We start from the raw sequence: 18,734 nt of genomic DNA, 5'->3' as shown, positions 1-18,734 counted from the left end.
TGTCTTTTGATGTGTTTATAAATTTTCAGTACCAATATTGTCCTTAAATAAAATATTTGCTTAACACCTTTAAATAGGGCCAATTAGTCTTTTCATGTGGGAATATATTCTAAAACCAAATCCACGCAATGCTCAATTGTACGCATGTATAAATGCCATTTATTAATTATTAGTAATAATTGGGTTATTTAATAAGAGTTGTATTTAATCAGCTAATAACATAATACGAACAGTCTCTTCTCCCTTCTCTCCCATCTCTACTCTTTCTCATCAAACAAACGAAAAGTCCTTCAACTTCTCTCTCACTAACGAATGGTTGCTCTCAAAGATGCACGTTGGTTTGGGTCTCTCAAAAAAGGAAGTCTTTTCGCATGGGTGTGACCCCCATTTCTAAGAGTCTTTAGTTCCAAGAGTGTCTTTTGCACTTGATACGGCGTGTCTTGGTATTACTTGTAGTACACCTGTAAATAAATTTATTTTCTTTGATGGATTTGTGCTCTAAGTCAATTTCATTTGCCTTTATTTGGTTTTACAGTGAGGAGGAAGCTAGGAAGAAAATTTACTCGGTGTCTGCAAAGTACATCTTTTTCCTTTGTCTGTAACGCGCCTTTGGAAATTGCAGACAAAATTATAGGTATTTGCATCATCTGTTACTGAATGATTGGTTTCTTTTATAGTATTTATATGAAAACTATGTATTATTCTGCCCATAACTGTTTTGAAGATTCGAAATTGGCATTTTATGTGGTGCCTCTGTCAGATTCTGATTATCATTCACTTGGCTCAGTGTAGATGTCATTGGTTCTACATTTTTTTCTTCAATATTAATTGTCTTCTTTTCTGGTTAATTAACTTTAATTGTATTCTAAATAATCATATAATTTATGTTTTGATCTATCCTTTTTCAAATTTTAGCTGGTATGAATACAATTAACATCCCTTCTGCTTGATTCATTCTGCTTGATTCATCCCTTCTGCTTGATTCATCCCTTATGCAATGGGGTTCACCCCTCTCTACACTATAACTTATGCAATGGGGTTCACCCCTCACTATCTGCAATTATTGAGAAAAGAATGCATTAGCATATGGGAGTATGGGACTCCTAAATATCTTGAGGATGAACTATTAAACTTTAAATACTTTTACTGCTTTCTACTTCTTCTTTCCTTCATAGTCACCAGATAAGGATGTATATGTGAGTTACGCTTAGAATGCAAAAATGAAAGACTAAATAGTACAGCAATCAAGTGGAAAAAGAAAATTCAACATAGACATTATCCCACGGTTAAAGATAAATTGTAAAAACCCCATAAATTTCAGAAAAATTCTGGACAAACATAGAATCCATCTCTTGCGATACGAAACAATGTGTTACAACCATGACCAACTCATGGATTTCATCAAATCCACACCCATATGAGTGTATTCCCTATAATCACATGTCGTGGTTGTCTTCCGCCACTGATCCTTTTGTCTCAGAATGAATCTTGGGATCCCAGCATACCACATCCTCAATATAATTAATTATACTGCACGCGAGAACAATTCACTCAAACAGAATTTACGAGAAAACTTGAACCTATCCAAAGGGGTAGAAATGTAGAATACAAGCCATATCCTTAACAAAGTGCTATACATAAAGAATGCATCCTAACACAAAGATAATGTCAAAATTCATTACAATCTCAAATTAAAAAGAACAGCCAAGGCAGACAAGATAGCCTCAATGCTGAATAACCTCGCGTGGGTTGCCTGAGACTGAACAAGGCATCCACATGTTAAGCACTAAGGCTATGAAAATAGACAAGTCTCATTTCACCTCTACCCTGGAACTATTACAACCCATTTTGTTATTTCTTGCCCTGAGTATCTTTCTTAACTGATGATGGAAAAAACAACCAGAATCCCAGATACTGAATGCTCGGAAAACTTCTTTGCCAAGCCCCTCTATATCTCATACATTAGTTTTCCCCACTTGAGAAAATTCTCATAGAAAGCTCTAATCCGATTCTATATTATTTTGTCTTATAACTTCTTAAAATTGACATGTAAAACAGAACAAGCCAAAATTTTTAAGTGTTCTATCATTCATAAAGCATTAAACCTTGCATGAACATATTGTAGCAGAGATTGCATATAAATCCCCCATCTTTTTGTAGCTTCGTCAATGTATTTTACAACACAAGCCTTTACATTACATGTGCATGTTGTCCCGACGCTTAGCGAGTTAGCGACTCTATAGCCTTACTATATATACGAAAGAACAGTTGCATCTGGAATTTTGATATCATAATAGAAATTTCATGCAATGTCAATAGAGAAAATGGCTAGGCCAAGACAAAGTCGCAAACCTTTCAGATTCACGGAAGTTCCACTGTCTATACATTTGAGCAAATTATTGATCTCCCCTTCTCTGGAAGAGGCATGTATCAGCTGCAGCTTCCTGGGAAAGGAAAAAAAGAAATCCAACTGGAATTTTGAACCGCCTATATTCTGTTGCGAAGCGCATTACTTAGAATTACTTTAAACCACACATATAATTACATTACCAACATTAGTTATTTATTTCATTCCCTATCACATCACTAAAAGTCAATGAAAAGAAGAAGAATGTATGTAACATACATATAAACCAACATCCAAAACATTGAAGTCAAGTAACATTGTTAAGAAGAGTCAAATAGATAGTGGACAAGGAAGAAACAACTCTTCCAGAATAGAACAAAGCCATACATAGTAATGTGGCTATTTCACCAATATCCATCCTCTAAAATTTTACCAGGAAACTAACAATATCAACAAGTATCACCAATTGGAGGAAAAACATGCAGGATCAAAGACTTATTACCAAAGCATCCTAAAAGAAGAAAACCTTACAGTTCGTCGTCAGAATCCTCATGTAAAAAGGTACTGAAAACTGGCCCAACTAATTCTTTAGCAGCTGAACTACTTGCCTCATAATCGCCATCTTTATTCTTCTGCATATCAATTCTTAAGCAATTAAAAGAAAAGAATGTAACAAATTGCACAACTACACATACAACACCGAGAACAAAAAATTATGTACTTAAGAACTTACAGAGGTAGAGCCATCTGCCCAAGAAGGATATAACTCAGTAACAATCGAAATATAGTGACACATTGCTTCTTCCACATCCATATCACCCAATCTCTGCCATGCATCCCTTGTACATGTAACCAAAATCAGATATTTCAAACAGTGCCAAACATTTAACATGCTATAACAGTTAAATTTTGCGCTTGAACAATAAAACAAAAAAAAAAAAAAAAAAAAAAGAATACCACTTTGCGTGATTCAATACTTTGAGAGGAGAAGGTTGATGGGCATCATTGCAAGGACCATGAGTAGCAATTTTGTCAAGTCCAAATAACTCCAATATAACTTCATTAGAAAGAACAAACCCCTCTTTAAGAACATTACAAGTAATGAAAGAATGTTGGCGGCTTCTTTTTATATATAATGTTGGCTTTGGATCTGGATTGGAAACTTGGATATCTGAGTAACTCTGAAACTGAATAAACTGGACACTAGGAATTCTGTTAAGTATCTTATAATTAATTATACGGAGTGTATGTATGTGTGAGACAATTGAGAGATTGTTCCAATTTCAGGGTAGAGCTGTCTCGTCAAGTGCAATTTGCAACTTTTCATTGCAAATGTATGGTCTTCTGCCTAAATTTTTTCTATTTTTTCATTGGATTTTTGGTCTTTCAACATATGAATACCAAGTTGGCTCTATATTGGAATGCTCGACTGTTATGATCTTTGATTTAATTGATTAGAACATTTACTTTTATTTCTTTTCATCGTTTCATTTATTGCTGGTGTCCTTTTGGACATCTTGGACATACATCTTCTAGGTCCCTTGACTATAGGTCCTTAGTGTGGAGGAGAGTAGGTCGCCTGAGTACAAGTGATTGGTGTGTAGGGAACTGAACAAAAAAGGACTCTAGGCTTTTGAGTCATGGCGGACTCAAAGACAGTGTCCTTATCAATAGCCCTAATGTTATCAGATATTTTGAATTTAGGTAACTCTAACTGTCTAAAATAGTTCAAATCTAAAGAGAGTAGAAACGCATCCACATCAACATCTTATAATCCTTACGAGTTATACCCTCAAAAAAGGTAAGAAATCTTTACAAAGTGCGGCTTATTAAAATATTATTCCTGTCGCTGAACTTAACTCGCTCTCCCCTCCTTTTCAGCGTTGAAATATTCATTGTTAATAAACATTCAGAGATCTGTAACTTCAATCCTTGTGTCCATCAAAGCGGAAATTGGATCTTTAGAAGCTCTAACCATTACATATCCAATAATTTGCATAATGATCCAGTACATATTATTAAAAATTTAAATGTCAGGGTTCAGGATGCACCCAACAAGAGTTGTAAATTTGAATTTCTCCGGACCAACAGTGTTGGAAAGGGAGCAATTGCTGCACTCAAGGTTTTTGTGGGGTGAAAACAAGTTTAAATCGCTATTTAAGGTTTATGAGGTTTCATCCTGTTCAACGTAAACAAGACCCAAAAAAAAACCGAAGCTGCAGTATATTTTGCTCACTTCTTTTCCCCAAAGAAAATGCAAACTTGAAGGAGCTGTTTGCTTCGCAATCAAATTTATGAAGGAAATTCAACCAAGTAGCATACAGATTAACAATTTCTAGAATAAAAGGCTAACTTACAGCATATTCTGATGACAAAAGTGTAGACAGAAGGTTCAAAATAGGTCATCTTCACTACTTCATAGGTAGCCCGGATTATATTCCTATACTAATTCAGTAGTAGGGCCAGAGATCTCTTTGATTTAAAGTAGGAGAGTCATCATGAATCAACTACAGCCTAGAGGATGAAGTGGGCTACTCCAAAGAGAGGAGTTTGGATGGCCTCTAATGGTCTAATTAAGAGGCCGATCTTAAGAGAGTTAGAGCTGATGGTACTGCTGAGCTTCATTCTTAACTAATCTTTAGTTTGAAGTTCGTCATGCAGTTTTTGTGTTTAGTTGTAGAATTTAGGTAACTCTAACTGTCTAAAATAGGATTGATAGCTTAATGATCATCATCAAGAATGTAGGTTTTGCACAATTTACAAATCAAGTCAAATAATTGCGTGCATGAGAAGTAGAGTAGCTCACCAGGGGCCAAAAGCTCTTGAACGTTCAGCCAAAACGACCTTAATCATACAGGCAAAATAAGCAATTTCAGAAGCAAAACAGAAAATGAAGTTCATGCAAAAACAAAATAATTCATGATTACCTCAATGTTTTCTCCTTGAATTCCAAGGATAAGCCCCATCAAACTATGCGGGTTGGATAGTGGTTTTAATTGCATGCATTTCTTAGCTAAGCTGTACGTTCCTGCTAAGCCCTTACCCAGGATTAATGCTTATAAGCCAGTGATAAACACACAAAACACCAAAAAATATATTCATACCAGAAGTAATATAAACACCACAACACTCACCATTGTAAATGGTCTGCCATAAAGAAAGTTTGATATATACGGCTCCATCCAGTGACATGTCACACTACTAAGAATGTTAGTGTTTCCCAGCATGACCTTTAACAAGTTCTTCAAGTCCTCCCTGGTCTGGCGATGATCGCACTTAACCCAGAAAGCACTGCAGTCTAGCTTAGCTATCTGTCCTCGCCATCTTTCCCATGCCTGGGCATAAACTCGAAATGGTAATGCAGTGCAGACGTCACTAATAAAAAAGACTTTTATTGTGGAAAATCCATTTAGTACCTTCATAAGATTAGACTTGGTTTTAAAGCATTCACCTAATTTTGTGTCATCTAACTCAAAACACGTGTGGCATTTTCGACCCAAGAACAGCTACTGCTTCCACGAGTCCATTCTCAGTCTGCTCAATCAAATGCACAACCAAAATTTGCATAAAAAGACCATATCAATTGCATGGACATCCAAATCAAAAGGTATCTGACAGCTCGGATTTTAGTTTGCCCAATGGATTTATCCGATCATTGGTTTCATTGGTTTCATATAATAAGTAACGATACAAAAAAGTGATATAGCCAGGTTAAATGTGGTCTTTACTTTCCAGGGGTTGGTTTAGATAGTATCATGAGTTTATTTATTATTTTGAAATGACTTAATCTAATCAAGTGCTTTTAAAGTTGCTGCAAACTAAATGTATTAAATATCTTCAGTATTTCACTTGATTATATGAAGTCTTATTGTATTCTAAACTACTTACTGACCCAACTTCATATATAACCAAGCTCTTTTTCATTTGCAAGTCTTTGGAAATGGCTGGGTCCGGAATCCCTCCAAATTTCCTCTCTGTTAGTGGTAATAGTGTGCACCAACAACAACAACAGGCTCAGAGAATTAGGGAAAGTGATAGGCAAAGCAATATGACCCCAGTACAGATAGCCCACCGAAGGGAACGTATCCGAAGGAATTATTACCGACGAGTCCAAAACCAACGAAATGAACAACTTGCTTCTCATAGAGAACGTATGCGTGTGGCATGGCGCTCGCCTCGATTGATTCCTGCTGAAGAATTGTTGGACTCCAACAGTCTAACCCCTAATAGGCTGACTCACGTACGCCGCCAAGCTAGGAATATTTCCAACCCAGTGCTTCGTGCAGGTCGACATTCACAGGGAAGACGTCTGACTCATGTAAGGCAACGAGCCCGAAGCTTAGCCAATCAAGAATTTGGTTGTATTGATGCAACATCACTTCCATCAGAAAGTGGAAGCAATGATGGTAAATCTGAAACCCTAGGAATTATTCTGTACCTAATACCACCCTAGCTTATTCCTCAAAACGACGAATTATTCCATGCATCTTCCATTATCGATTTAATAAATTTGTCCGTGCGTATCACATCTCCTATTTTGTCTTATCTTTGCCAGTTTTAGGCATACCTCCTGAAGAAATATCTGACGAATGTGATCTCAGTTACATAACCTTCAATGATGGTGATACTCAAAGCAGCACTGACTACGAGGATGAAGCTTTTGAAGGTTATACTTATAAACTCTTTTACACCATTTTATACTTAGACACCTATCATTCGCTAATCTTGCCAAAGGCGAATCTACGGTAAACTGCAGACTTAGATGCTGATCACGAAGATGTCGGTGTAGATGCTACTCATCCATTCTGTGTGATTGATACTGGTTTGCACTTTGGGGATATTGAAAACAACCGTGGAGATTTAACGGCTAAAGTTGTTGCTTTGCAAGGTTCCATTTTGTCCTTGAATTAAATATATCTATCTTGCATGTTTCAATCTATTCATGCCTACGTTTCTATAATATATTAACCTTCAAAGTATTAAACCTTAGGTAATCATCGTAGTGACCACCAAATAAGAGTGCCGACAAGAAGAAGGCGGAATCACAATTGTGCACGAGGTTATGTTGACTCTTCGAGTCTTCAAACCCATCGTTTACCGCAACCAAGGAATTGTACACACTGTCGAGCTAGGCTTTTCCACCGCGAGCCACCTAGCTTATGCTGCTCAAATGGGACCACAAGTTTACCTTTAATGGAAGCACCCCCTGAGTTGACTAATCTATATACAGCTCAGACAATTGAAGGTATTGATTTTAGGAAACACGTGCGCGCATACAACCATGTCTTCTCTTTCACTTCTATGGGTGTACACATAGAGGAAGAGCTCGCAGACGGCCGGGAAGGAATTTACACATATAAAGCTCGGGGATCTATTTATCATCGTATTGGCAGCCTTTTGCCCAACCCTGGGGATAGACCTAGGTATCTTCAGATGTATATATACGACACGGATCATGAGCTTGACCACCGTATGGCTGAAAGCGGATTATTGGACCGAGGGTGCTTGCAATCATTCATAAGGTTTTAAAGGAAAACCCGTTACATTAAGATATTTAGCCAGATATCGCAGCTATCCTCATTGCCCCCAATCACCGCTAATTAAGGATAACCCAATAGGTGCTCACCAATATAGCTTTGCCTACGATGCGCTCAAGTAGCGCCATTTTGGTGGGTGGTGAAGATCCAAGTAACCTTAATGAAAGAGACATCGAGCTCAAAAGATATCCGGCGAAGTTTGAGAATGTCCCCGACATGGTGGCTATTACGATCCGCTTCAATACCCTCTGCTACTCCCTCGTGGCACCCTAGGATGGAATTTGCATATGTTCCGCTCTAATGGAGGCTTAGTTGCCAAGCATTTTATTGTTACTTGCTGCAGGTGAGTGCCAACTTCTACTTTCATATGTTTTGTGTTTTGAATTGGTTTTTCCCCGGTGGAAGCAGAACTAACATGTCATCTCATAATTAGATTCGACCGGATGATCCACTTCTTCTTCTCCGTAGTGGTCGTCTTTTACAACAATATATAGTTGACAACTACGTTAAAATATCCACTCTAAGATTGAGGTGGGTGCGTGATCATCAACAAGAAATAAGGGCTGAGCTTTATCAAGGGTTGCAAGATTCTTTCAACTCGGGAGAATTGTATTCAGGTATGCAGATACTTTTAGTTCTTAAGCACGTTTAATTAATTGCATATCCTAAAGTCCATTCTTATTCCAAATTAAGGTAATGTGGGGCGCAAAACAATCTTGCCTCCGTCTTTTACGGGGTGCCCCCGAGACATGCATCGTCGGTATCACGATGCCATGGCATTAGTTCAAAAGTATGGAAGGCCAGATTTGTTTATCACAATGACTTGCAATCCATCTTGGGAGGAGATAACCGCTGAGTTGTTGGAAGGGCAAATTCCCAATGACGTAACCGGATTTGATTGTTAGGATCTTTTCGTGCCAAGCTTGAAGAGTTAAAAATGATCTATTTACTAAAGGGTGCTTGGGAAAGTTGTTGCGCATGTCCATGTTATTGAATTTCAAAAGCGAGGATTACCGCACGCACACATCCTACTGATCCTTGACGAAGATGACAAGATAACTACTGCGGAAGATTATGACAAAATTGTTAGAGCGGAAATTCGACCCAAAGACTTGAACTTAACTATATGAAATTGTTGTTAAACATATGATTCATGGTCCGTCGCGGTAGTTTGAACCCACAATGCGTTTGCATGAAGGATAAAAATGTTCCAAAATTTCCCAAAGCAATTCGGCTCCGGTTACTAATCAAGGAGCGATTCCTACGCAAAGATATATATATGAGGCTAAAACAACGGTGCATTTGCGGTTTGTACAAAATCATCGTCGGAGTTATCGCGGTCGATAATCGTTGGGTTGTTCCTTATAACCCGTGGTTACTAAAGAAATACAACTGCCATATCAATGTCGAGATATGCTCGAGCATTAAAAGTGTCAAATATTTATACAAGTATATCTACAAGGGTTCGGATCGAGTGGCATTGGAAGTTAGCTCGGACAACAACAAAGAACAAGATGAAATAAAGCAGTATGTTGATGGACGTTGGATTTGCCCACAAGAAGCCCTTTGGAGGATTTTTGAATTCCCACTTAGCCAAATATACCCATCCGCGTACTCTTTACAAGTCCACCTTAAGAATATGCATGAGGTGACCTACCGGGGCAATCGCCTCATTGAGGATGTTTTGGCTGATGATAGGAACTCCCGCACAATGTTAACAGAATTTTTTACTCTTAATAACACTGGCGAAGCTGCTCGAGATTATCTCTATCGTGAAATCCCTGGACGTTATGTGTGGAATAAGTCGGGTAAGCATTGGCAAGACAGAATTGGACAAAATCGTGTCATTGGAAGACTTTTTGCCGTTTCACCTCTAGAGGGTGAGAGGTACTACTTGAGGGTGCTACTTAATCATATTAGAGGGCCCACGTCATTTGAGCACCTGCGAACTGTTGGATCTACTGTACACCACACATTTAAAGAAGCTGCTGAGGCATTGGGCTTGCTTGAAAGGGATAACGATGTTCGCAGCTGTTTGCTTGAGGCATCGATGATACAAATGCCATCTTCTTTGCGGAAACTGTTTGTTACTATCCTGGTCTATTGTAATCCCGCCGGTGTGCGTGCTTTGTGGGATGAATTTCATGGGTATATGTCAGAAGACTATGCCTTTTCCAATACAAACCCGATCTATGTTAGGGATTGTTTGTTGTCCGAACTTAGAGTGTTATTAGACCAACATGGTAAACAAATTTCAGCATACGATTTGCCTGCAATCACTGATGAACACGTTCACCTTCATGAAACTTCCAATTTAATTAGAGAAGAACTGGATATTCCCGTTACTTCAGAAGACCTCTCAGCTATAGGCAACCTTAATGATGATCAAAGAACTGCTTTTGATAAGATTATGGGATCAATTCAGCGAAAAGAAGGTGGTGTATATTTTGTAGACGGCCCAGGAGGTACAGGAAAAACATACTTATATAAAGCCATTCTAGCAAAACTCCGTTGTGAAGGAAAAATTGCGATTGCAACAGCGACATCGGGAATTGCTGCTATAATGATGCCTGGAGGCCGAACAGCCCATTCAAGATTCAAGGTACCGATCCCAATTACATCCGTGTCCACATGCAAAATAAGCAAAATTGGGGAAACGGCTTGGCATCTTTGTTACGACAAGCGAGCATACTGATATGGGACGAGGCTACGATGACACATCGTCATGCTTTTGAGGCACTGGACAGAACTTTAAGAGACATCACAAGCAATGATCAGCCTTTTGGGGGAAAAGTTTTCGTTATGGGTGGAGATTTCCGCCAAGTGCTTCCTGTTATTCCCCGTGGTACGAGGGCACAGACTATTGATGCATGTATTACAAACTCCCCACTTTGGGAGGCTGTACATGTTATACATTTAAAGGAAAACATGCGGGCGAGAAACGATCCGACTTTTGCAAAGTTACTGATGCGCATAGGCGATGGCATTGAACCATTTATTGACGAGGACATGATTGCGCTTCCTCAAGATATTGTTGTACCGTGGGACAATGAGACCTCACCTGGGAATCTTATAAATGAGATCTTCCCAAGCTTACATGAAAATGCTGGTGACCTTGACTACATGATTGATAGGGCAATAATAACTCCTAGAAATGAAAATCGACTTATTGAATGATGAAATAATTGATCGGGTTTCGGTGAAGAAGTCACATACTACTCTTTCGATTCGGTTGAAAATGATTCACGTGGTTTGTACCCGAATGAGTACTTAAATTCTCTATGTCCCAGTGGTCTACCTCCTCACAAATTGAAACTTAAATTGGGAGCTCCCGTTATACTAACCAGAAATTTAGATCCTAAAAATGGCCTCTGCAATGGAACAAGGTTGATATGTAGAGGATTCGCCGACATGTCATTGATCTGTAGATTGTTTCTTGGGAATTCCATTGGTGCTAGAGTTTTCCTTCCCCGCATCCCACTTCACCCTTCTCTGGATGCAAGGTTACCTTTCACGCTCATTAGGAAACAATTTCCTATCAAGTTGAGCTTTGCTCTCACAATTAACAAATCGCAAGGTCAAACCATTCCAAATGTTGGAGTGTATTTGCCGGATCATGTTTTCTCCCATGGCCAGCTCTATGTTGCTTTATCAAGAGGAATATCGCAATCTTCTACCAAAGTTTTAGTCAAGAAAGGAACAATACGGGGTCGCTCTGAAACTTACACTAGGAATGTTGTCTACAATGATGTCCTCCATTATTGCAATGTACAATAGCCATTGGGTATGTATTGTTCTTCTCCGAATTTGTTAATTATTTGTATCTTGCTTATTCTGCCATATGATTCTAACTACATTTTGACTGCATGTGAATTTGCAGCAAAGCCCAACACGATGTTCTCCCGTTCAACAAAAAATATCAAAGGATCGGAGTTGAATGTTGCAGTCTGCATGACTAAACAAGGTCAAACTATAAGTATGAAACTTGGATGTCTATTGGAATTATGTGCTTATAATTTAAATTATGTCTATAACTCAATCACGTCACGTTAGAAATTACATGTTTGAATGGTAATAGTCATTGCTGACCAATGTAGTGGTCTGTTCATATCTGATCCAAACAAACTAGAAAAGGGCGCGTCCTAGCTCATGCTGCCCATAGTTATAGATAAAGGTTGATGTTGGAGAGGGAGTGTTCGAGGAGCGTACTTAGTGTATTAGCTTGTGACGGGGATAGTGGTGGTTAGGAGTCAGACAGAAGGGACAGAGGAGCCCAATGGTCCGAGGAGCGAAGGATGTCCTTTACACCATTCCTGTATAGTGATGATGTTGTTGACGATGTAAAAGCACTCTTGAAGAGGTATAGATCAGGATGGTCGCTACAGCCAGCTCAAGGGGTAAATGCTAGGTTATACTTGGCATGGAAAGAAGAACCCGTTGTCTGGGCTTCAGCACGGAAGCTGTAGTCATACTGTTTAGAGAAAGTGTTCGTTACTCAAACCAGAGAAAATTTAGGTCCTTCGTCGAAAATCTGTCCCTCAGAATAGATCCTCCAATTACCATGGACGTAGTTTCCTAGAAGTCTACTGTTTAATCGCTAAAAGGAAGGTCTTTATGGCATTTTACTTCCTTTACTGAATAACTATAATAGTAAGACTAATTAAAGGAAACTGTAGAATACAGAAATTATCCGTTTTCTTATGTTTCATCACTTGCAAATTCACTGGGATTATGAATTTATGATATATCCTTGCAGCACGAGTCATCAGAAGTTTTTAAATACGTGGGATAGAATGAAAGAATTAATCCTACGGTGAGTGTTTTACATGAAAGTCCCCACGAGAGCACGCTCACTAATATAAATATACTTTACGATAGTATGCAGGAAAGGAGAATATCTATCTAACACAGTACACCTGACATCTTGCAACACTTAAGACCCTGTTTAGCTTATCCATTGATCTCTTCAATCCCAGGCTGAAGAATTCGTGTCATATTTACTCTCTTTGATTTCAGAGCAGAAGAGAACCTTTGAGTTTGAAGTCCCCACTTTGCTTCTGCCATTGCAGCGATTTCGGTTCTTCTTCTTTTGTTCTTTGACATTGGAGCCGACGGATTTGTTGAGAGTTAATCGAGCTGCATTCGAGAGTGCGGTTCTTCTTCTTCTTTCTTCGTTTGAGCTGGCGGATTTGTTGAGAGTTGATCAGGAGCTGTTGAAATTGGTGTGCGGCTAAGACGGTGTACATTGCCTAATTGTTGGGATAGGATTGCTGGTTAGGTCCCTCAGAACCAAAATTCATCATGGACCCAGCACCAGCAATATTTTGCCCCGTCACCAACTTCAGACGTTGTACTTTGTCTCTGAGTTCGCCATTTAGGGCTATCAAGAAAGCAGAATTCAATAACATTTTGTGACAAATTTTATTTCAATAAGTAGTCACGAAGTTGAGATTAGACGGAACTATCAAACGTGTTATAGTAATATATTATATAGCATGGCCTCTAACATAAAGAGCAAGATAAGCTCCGCAAGTCAACAGCTCTACACCAAGGCTACACCAAATCTTTTTCGTGTAAGGTTTGAACATTGAACACAGAACCTCATACGAATTCCTTCTTCTTTTTTCTTTTTTCTTTTTTTCCTTTTTTACTTTTAGGGCGATGGAGACTCTATTGATTATTTTTCTGAGAGGAATCCAACAATGTCAGGTAGTGAAGAACCTCTATATTTCATTAGACAACAAACAAGTGAACTTTCTTCAGAAATAGAGCTAGCTGAGGTTGGAAGTACGCTAATAATAGTACCTTCTTAATGAAATTAATGTATACAAATCTAGAATCTTGCCATCGTAAGGTTGGCCTAGATCCTTGTAAGATCATGCATTCCTGTCTAGAGGATAAAGTTAATCATTTACGAGTTTGGGGCCTTGACAACTGCAAGCTTTCATAAGAATACTCGATGCCCATATCATAGATGTGCCAGTACACTTTTTTTTGGGTTGATTGTGTATTATGATACTACCTAATAGCTACACCTGGAGGAAACACTCCGTCCATCACCTAACAAATGATCACATTCACATTTCAACATTTGCATACCCGTCAAAACCCGATTATACAGAGAACTACCATTCAAATCAATAACTATTGGAATTATACTTGACTAGATTCTCCATAGCTTGAAGTCCGTTTACTTAACACAAAGCTGGGCAATTAAATAAGTAAGAATAAATCTACCCTCTTGCAAGTGGACCCGATGCTCCACGGTGTATAAAAGCAATTTCAGTTATTTTTGTTTTCTTCGCAAATAGTCCATTTGTATCTCTCTGTCCATGAGAAGCACATATTAAAAGAATTAGTCAAAGGCATCTTTCAATTAGTCAGCTAAGCTACTTACAATCTCAAAATAGATAAAAGATGATTTAAAGAAACAATTGAGTAATTGACCAACTGCCTATAAATAGTCAAGCGTTTCTAAACTTTCACCAGATAAATGCAATGATGTTTTATCCCTTTAGGCTACTACACTTTAGGCATTCAATATATATATATATCGTAACAGCAAGCAAAAACCTCAATTCAACGATTGGGTTTTCCCTTTGGCCATTGCTCTGACTTAAACGTCCACTACACCACTTTACAACTTCCGGTCCCCCATTAATGTATACGTTGAATATCACAACCATCTGCAACCACATAAAAGCATTTAGCCCTCTCTTCATTTGTTCAGGATCCTTCTTCGCCAAGCCTTTCTTTACTTTTTTTTATATATGTTGTGCTGGAGAGGTTGTGAGTATATTGATCAATTGAAATCAAATATTTGCCGAGCCTAGGTGATTAGTTAGTTGGAATTCCATATTATTGTTTTCCCTGTCAGGCAGAAATTTCTGTAAAGTCCCTATTAGACAATGCTATGATATTTGCTTATAATATTGCATTGCTCTTCTTTGAAGTTGTTCACTTAACATTTCGTCTTAATCTCTTACATACATTCGGTATTGTTGTTTTATAGGAAAACCTCAAATGGAAACAGAAGAATTCCAACCCCTTTCTAAGCTTCGTTCAGGCACAAGCAGATTGAAAATAATGGTTCGTGTGACAAGGATGTGGGAGTCGATCCACTGGAACAACAACAATGAGGTCCTAAGTAGAGACTTACTACTATTGGATGCTAAGGTAATCAACATCGTCTGTTATGCAACCATTCGTAATTTATCACTCATTTTTTTCCTTATTACTAGGGAACCCACATGCATGCTAAATTGGAATCAAAGTATTTTAAAGAATTTGACAAATTGGCCAAAGGAGATGTGTTGGAAGAGGGTAATATCTACATCATACAAAGCTTTGATGTGGTGTTAGCAAAGGCCTATCGCCCCGTGGTGCATCCCTTTGTAATCCAATTCAAACCACAAACATTGATACAGTCCGTAGATGAAGAAGGTGTTGAAATCGAAAGGTACAAGTTCAATTTCATTGAGTATAACACCATTCCAGATAAAGCGAAACAGAGAACTCTTCTATCAGGTTATAACTCACGACCTTGTGCTTAACTATTCCCTCTCTGTTTTACTTCCCAGTGCCGTCTTTTATAATGATTAAAAGATCTAACCTTCTATTTGTTTATACATTTAGATGTGATTGGCGTGCTTAAGAAAGTCGGAAGCACAAAACAGAAATCTGGATCAGTTCTGCAGGAGATAGTACTCATGGATACGAAGTGCGTGTGACCTTTTTGATATCGAATTAAACAAACTAACATGTTGTTGTAGCCTAATCCAAATTTATACAACCTTCAGACGTGCTGAAGTCACCATTACTTTATGGGGTGACCTGGTCAAATCAATTCCGGAGGACATCATAACACAACATAACGTGATCATTATAGCAACTTCGCTGGCCGCAAGGGATTACCAAGGTACTAATACATTTAAAGTGTTTACAATTTAAATTGCCATTGAAATTTAATTAATCTGAATTTTATGCCTCATCTTAAATTTTTTTCTCAAAGGATGGACTTTAAATATAGTTTTTTTTTGTAGACAAAATAACACTTTCATCTGTTAGTGGAACAAAGATCTATGTCAACCTAGATATCGATGGCGCCTCGAAGTTCAAGCCGCCAGTCAGTTTTAGCTGTTTATAAATCATATTTGCATTCATTCTTCCTGATCACAACTATAAAAAAAAAAGGTTAAAATATCGGCCAAAAGTGTGCAACCACATAAGTGTTAAATTGTGCATTAAAATGTTAAATTATGCAACCATGTAGGTGTTACAAATTAACGTAAACTACATTCATTTATACTATCAAGTAGTACTTTGATTTCCTCCCCTTTAGTTGGTATGTGCTTTTGGTGTGCAACCATTCATTGACTAATTTGATCTATACACATAGTCACCCCTACATTTGCTTTTTATTGTTGCCTACTAGCATTAAAGCTGCAAACATATTAGTCGAGCCGGAGGGCCCTGCTGAAAATCTTTCTGAAGAAGCCATGCTCAGAGACAAGAGAGTAACCATTAATCAATTGAAGGAAATGGGAAAAGATCAGTTATATAAGGTGCATAGTGATTTTTTCTCGCCTACGTTAATATATATACCTTTTACTTAAAATATACTTGAATCTTTCTTATGTAGGGATCAAGTTATACCTGCAGTGCCATCATAGACAAGGTCTACAGTACTAATTGGTTCTACAATTGTTGCAAACGTTGTTTTAAAACAATTGCTCAAACTGAACCCAATACGCGTTGTCCAAAATGTAAGGTTGATACCGAAAAAAGGTTAGTAAAATAAACCATTTTTGTTGTTCTTTTTCATTTTTTTAAATTGAATAAAAAAACTTGGAAATGTCTATGTACCTACTTCTTGCCTATACACATTCTAATATGCAAACAGGTATAAGCTTCGCTTTGCTGTTAATGATTTCTCGGATATTACCACTTTTGTCGCTTTCAACAAGCATGCTGAAAACTTGGTTAAGAAGCCAGTAGAAGAATTAGATATAATCCACAAGGCAAGCTAATTCAAATATTCAAAACTTACGTTTCTTACAATAATTAACATCATTTGCTTATATTATCCTTTCTTGATATCCAAAAAAGGACCTTGAGCCCCAAAGCGCCTTCAAAATGAACTTGGGAAACTTGAAGGCAGATCTTACACGTTTCAAGTTCAGATCACCGAGTTCAATTCAAAGGATGGTTTTGAATCGTTCACCATTGAGAAAGTTTACCCTGAGGAACCAAACATCAGCGGTCAATTGGTTGATAAGGTAGTCCTATGTGTGTTTTATTGTTCGGAATACAAGCAGCGCTATTTTACTACAACCACGTATAACATTTTAAACAAACGTAGGAATGCCAAAGTGCATGTCTTGAGTCGGCTGATGATATTGTTGGAGAAGGGGATTCAACCAGCGCAATCGAACCCGGTATACAACCATTGAAAAGAATTAGAAAAACATAGTCCAAGGTAAATCTCAACACTCTTGAATGTTATAATTAAAATATTAATCTATTTTGTATGTTCATAAATAGTATACGTACTAATTAAATCAAGGGTGCTATGTGACAACGTTTTTATCCTTTCTTCCTTGCAGGAGACATCCATGAATGCAACGTGAATACACTGTCTTATCAAATCTACTTCTTTTAATGTTTGTTCTTAACAAGAAACCCTAGACTATTGTTTGACCAGTGTTATTCTTTGTGTTTTTTCACTGGCACCTATGTTTTTAACTTTTTCGTTCGACATTGTCTATTTCGTTTCATGGTTTGTCCCTTCCTACTCTTACTTATATTTAATTTCCATAATGGTTAAATGTTAATTGTATGGTTACCTTCTTTTAACTTTTCCCCCTTTTTACAAGTCATGTTGCATGTGCGGCAATTTTCCCCTTGGTTTTTCCCTTTTGTCAAAGCCAAACACATATACACTAATTCTGATGATTGGGCCAATCATACCATTCCAGTGAAGATGAGGTTATGTGTGGCACAAATGGAATCTTTCAAGCATTTTCCTAATGAAGGTACATTTAATTTAGCTTTTCGCCTCGGCATGTGATCATCATTTTTTTAATTTGGTTCTGACGTTAGTTTTCCCCTTTGAAATTTGCATGTGTTTGTTTAGATCCTGGTCATTCTTCAAGGTCAGGATAAGCCACTCGCAATCAAACCTGGGGCTCTCTCTGGCTGCTGTTGGTGAGCTAAACTCACCATCTATACCGTCTTCCTTACTCTCCTCGAGGGACAGTTTCGTGCTGTTCTTCAAGGAAACAATAAGAATGAAGTTGAGATATGTCTTGAGAGCGGTGAGTAATTGTATTCACACAACCGCCATGAAACCTCCTCAATCCTGTGCTGTTTACATCTAGACATTGCTCCACCCAAATGGCTTAACCGCCAAACTTGGGAAGAGAAATTTATTATTGTTATTCTCAGTAAACAAGATCTCGAATTTGGAGGTGTGAATTCAAATGTATGTAGTTTATGATATGAAAGCCATCAAGTTGGTAAGAATATAAATGACCGGTGTTTGTGTGTCTTGCTCATTTATTTTGCAGGCGACAATCTTTGTTGAGACCAACCAAGGGCTTCACGGTCTACATGCATGCATGGCGCAATAATCTTTTGAAGTCATTAACAGGCCGTGAAGTATGATTTCCCATCCTACTATTTTCCAGTAGCTTTCTCTTTGTTAAATTAAATTCAGGACAAGACAGTGTAATGAAGAAGATTGATAGAAAATTTGTTTCATGTGAAACAGGGGGGGTAGAAAAACACATGAAGACATTCCACCATCGGGAGAAGAAAAAAGTGAGTAAAAGGCCTCATCTTTTTTCCTT

General features: G+C 37.9%; 4 protein-coding genes and 2 long non-coding RNA genes across 6 annotated transcripts; all 6 read left to right on the top strand.

The window, feature by feature from the left end:
* Positions 1–236: 236 nt before the first annotated feature.
* Positions 237–7,876, top strand: LOC147506291 (uncharacterized). Its single transcript, XM_086605735.1, has 6 exons — positions 237–443; positions 536–634; positions 6,279–6,753; positions 6,903–7,013; positions 7,104–7,235; positions 7,338–7,876. Exons 3-6 carry the CDS (start codon positions 6,288–6,290, stop codon positions 7,874–7,876), a joined length of 1,248 nt encoding a protein of 415 aa, XP_086461861.1. The 5' UTR covers positions 237–443; positions 536–634; positions 6,279–6,287.
* Positions 7,877–9,523: 1,647 nt separating this feature from the next.
* On the top strand, positions 9,524–10,579 carry LOC147506290 (uncharacterized). The gene has a single exon (XM_086605734.1). The coding sequence runs from the start codon at positions 9,524–9,526 to the stop codon at positions 10,577–10,579; it is 1,056 nt and encodes a 351-aa protein (XP_086461860.1).
* Positions 10,580–10,596: 17 nt separating this feature from the next.
* On the top strand, positions 10,597–11,061 carry LOC147506289 (ATP-dependent DNA helicase PIF1-like). Its single transcript, XM_086605733.1, has one exon. The coding sequence runs from the start codon at positions 10,597–10,599 to the stop codon at positions 11,059–11,061; it is 465 nt and encodes a 154-aa protein (XP_086461859.1).
* Positions 11,062–14,368: 3,307 nt separating this feature from the next.
* On the top strand, positions 14,369–16,030 carry LOC147506288 (replication protein A 70 kDa DNA-binding subunit B-like). Its single transcript, XM_086605732.1, has 6 exons — positions 14,369–14,717; positions 14,897–15,060; positions 15,126–15,411; positions 15,520–15,604; positions 15,684–15,802; positions 15,927–16,030. Exons 2-6 carry the CDS (start codon positions 14,908–14,910, stop codon positions 16,028–16,030), a joined length of 747 nt encoding a protein of 248 aa, XP_086461858.1. The 5' UTR covers positions 14,369–14,717; positions 14,897–14,907.
* Positions 16,031–16,231: 201 nt separating this feature from the next.
* Positions 16,232–16,905, top strand: LOC147506287 (uncharacterized). Its single transcript, XR_015220782.1, has 3 exons — positions 16,232–16,448; positions 16,526–16,671; positions 16,787–16,905. It is a non-coding gene; the product is annotated as an uncharacterized LOC147506287 (long non-coding RNA).
* A 114-nt stretch (positions 16,906–17,019) lies between these two features.
* On the top strand, positions 17,020–18,213 carry LOC147506286 (uncharacterized). Its single transcript, XR_015220781.1, has 4 exons — positions 17,020–17,162; positions 17,246–17,362; positions 17,490–17,918; positions 18,020–18,213. It is a non-coding gene; the product is annotated as an uncharacterized LOC147506286 (long non-coding RNA).
* The last annotated feature ends 521 nt before the right edge of the window (positions 18,214–18,734 follow it).

This window comes from Coptis chinensis, chromosome 4 (genome assembly GCF_015680905.1).
Source record: "Coptis chinensis isolate HL-2020 chromosome 4, ASM1568090v1, whole genome shotgun sequence".
Taxonomy (NCBI): domain Eukaryota; kingdom Viridiplantae; phylum Streptophyta; class Magnoliopsida; order Ranunculales; family Ranunculaceae; genus Coptis; species Coptis chinensis.
This window is presented reverse-complemented; position numbering and strand designations above follow the sequence as displayed.

Coding starts and splice junctions, on each gene's coding strand:
- LOC147506288 (XM_086605732.1), top strand. CDS start 14,908: ATGGAAACAGAAGAATTCCAACCCCTTTCTAAGCTTCGTTCAGGCACA. Junction 15,061..15,125: donor TACTACTATTGGATGCTAAG/GTAATCAACATC, acceptor CCTTATTACTAG/GGAACCCACATGCATGCTAA. Junction 15,412..15,519: donor ACAGAGAACTCTTCTATCAG/GTTATAACTCAC, acceptor TTATACATTTAG/ATGTGATTGGCGTGCTTAAG.
- LOC147506290 (XM_086605734.1), top strand. CDS start 9,524: ATGCATGAGGTGACCTACCGGGGCAATCGCCTCATTGAGGATGTTTTG.
- LOC147506291 (XM_086605735.1), top strand. CDS start 6,288: ATGGCTGGGTCCGGAATCCCTCCAAATTTCCTCTCTGTTAGTGGTAAT. Junction 6,754..6,902: donor AGAAAGTGGAAGCAATGATG/GTAAATCTGAAA, acceptor TATCTTTGCCAG/TTTTAGGCATACCTCCTGAA. Junction 7,014..7,103: donor CGAGGATGAAGCTTTTGAAG/GTTATACTTATA, acceptor GGTAAACTGCAG/ACTTAGATGCTGATCACGAA.
- LOC147506289 (XM_086605733.1), top strand. CDS start 10,597: ATGACACATCGTCATGCTTTTGAGGCACTGGACAGAACTTTAAGAGAC.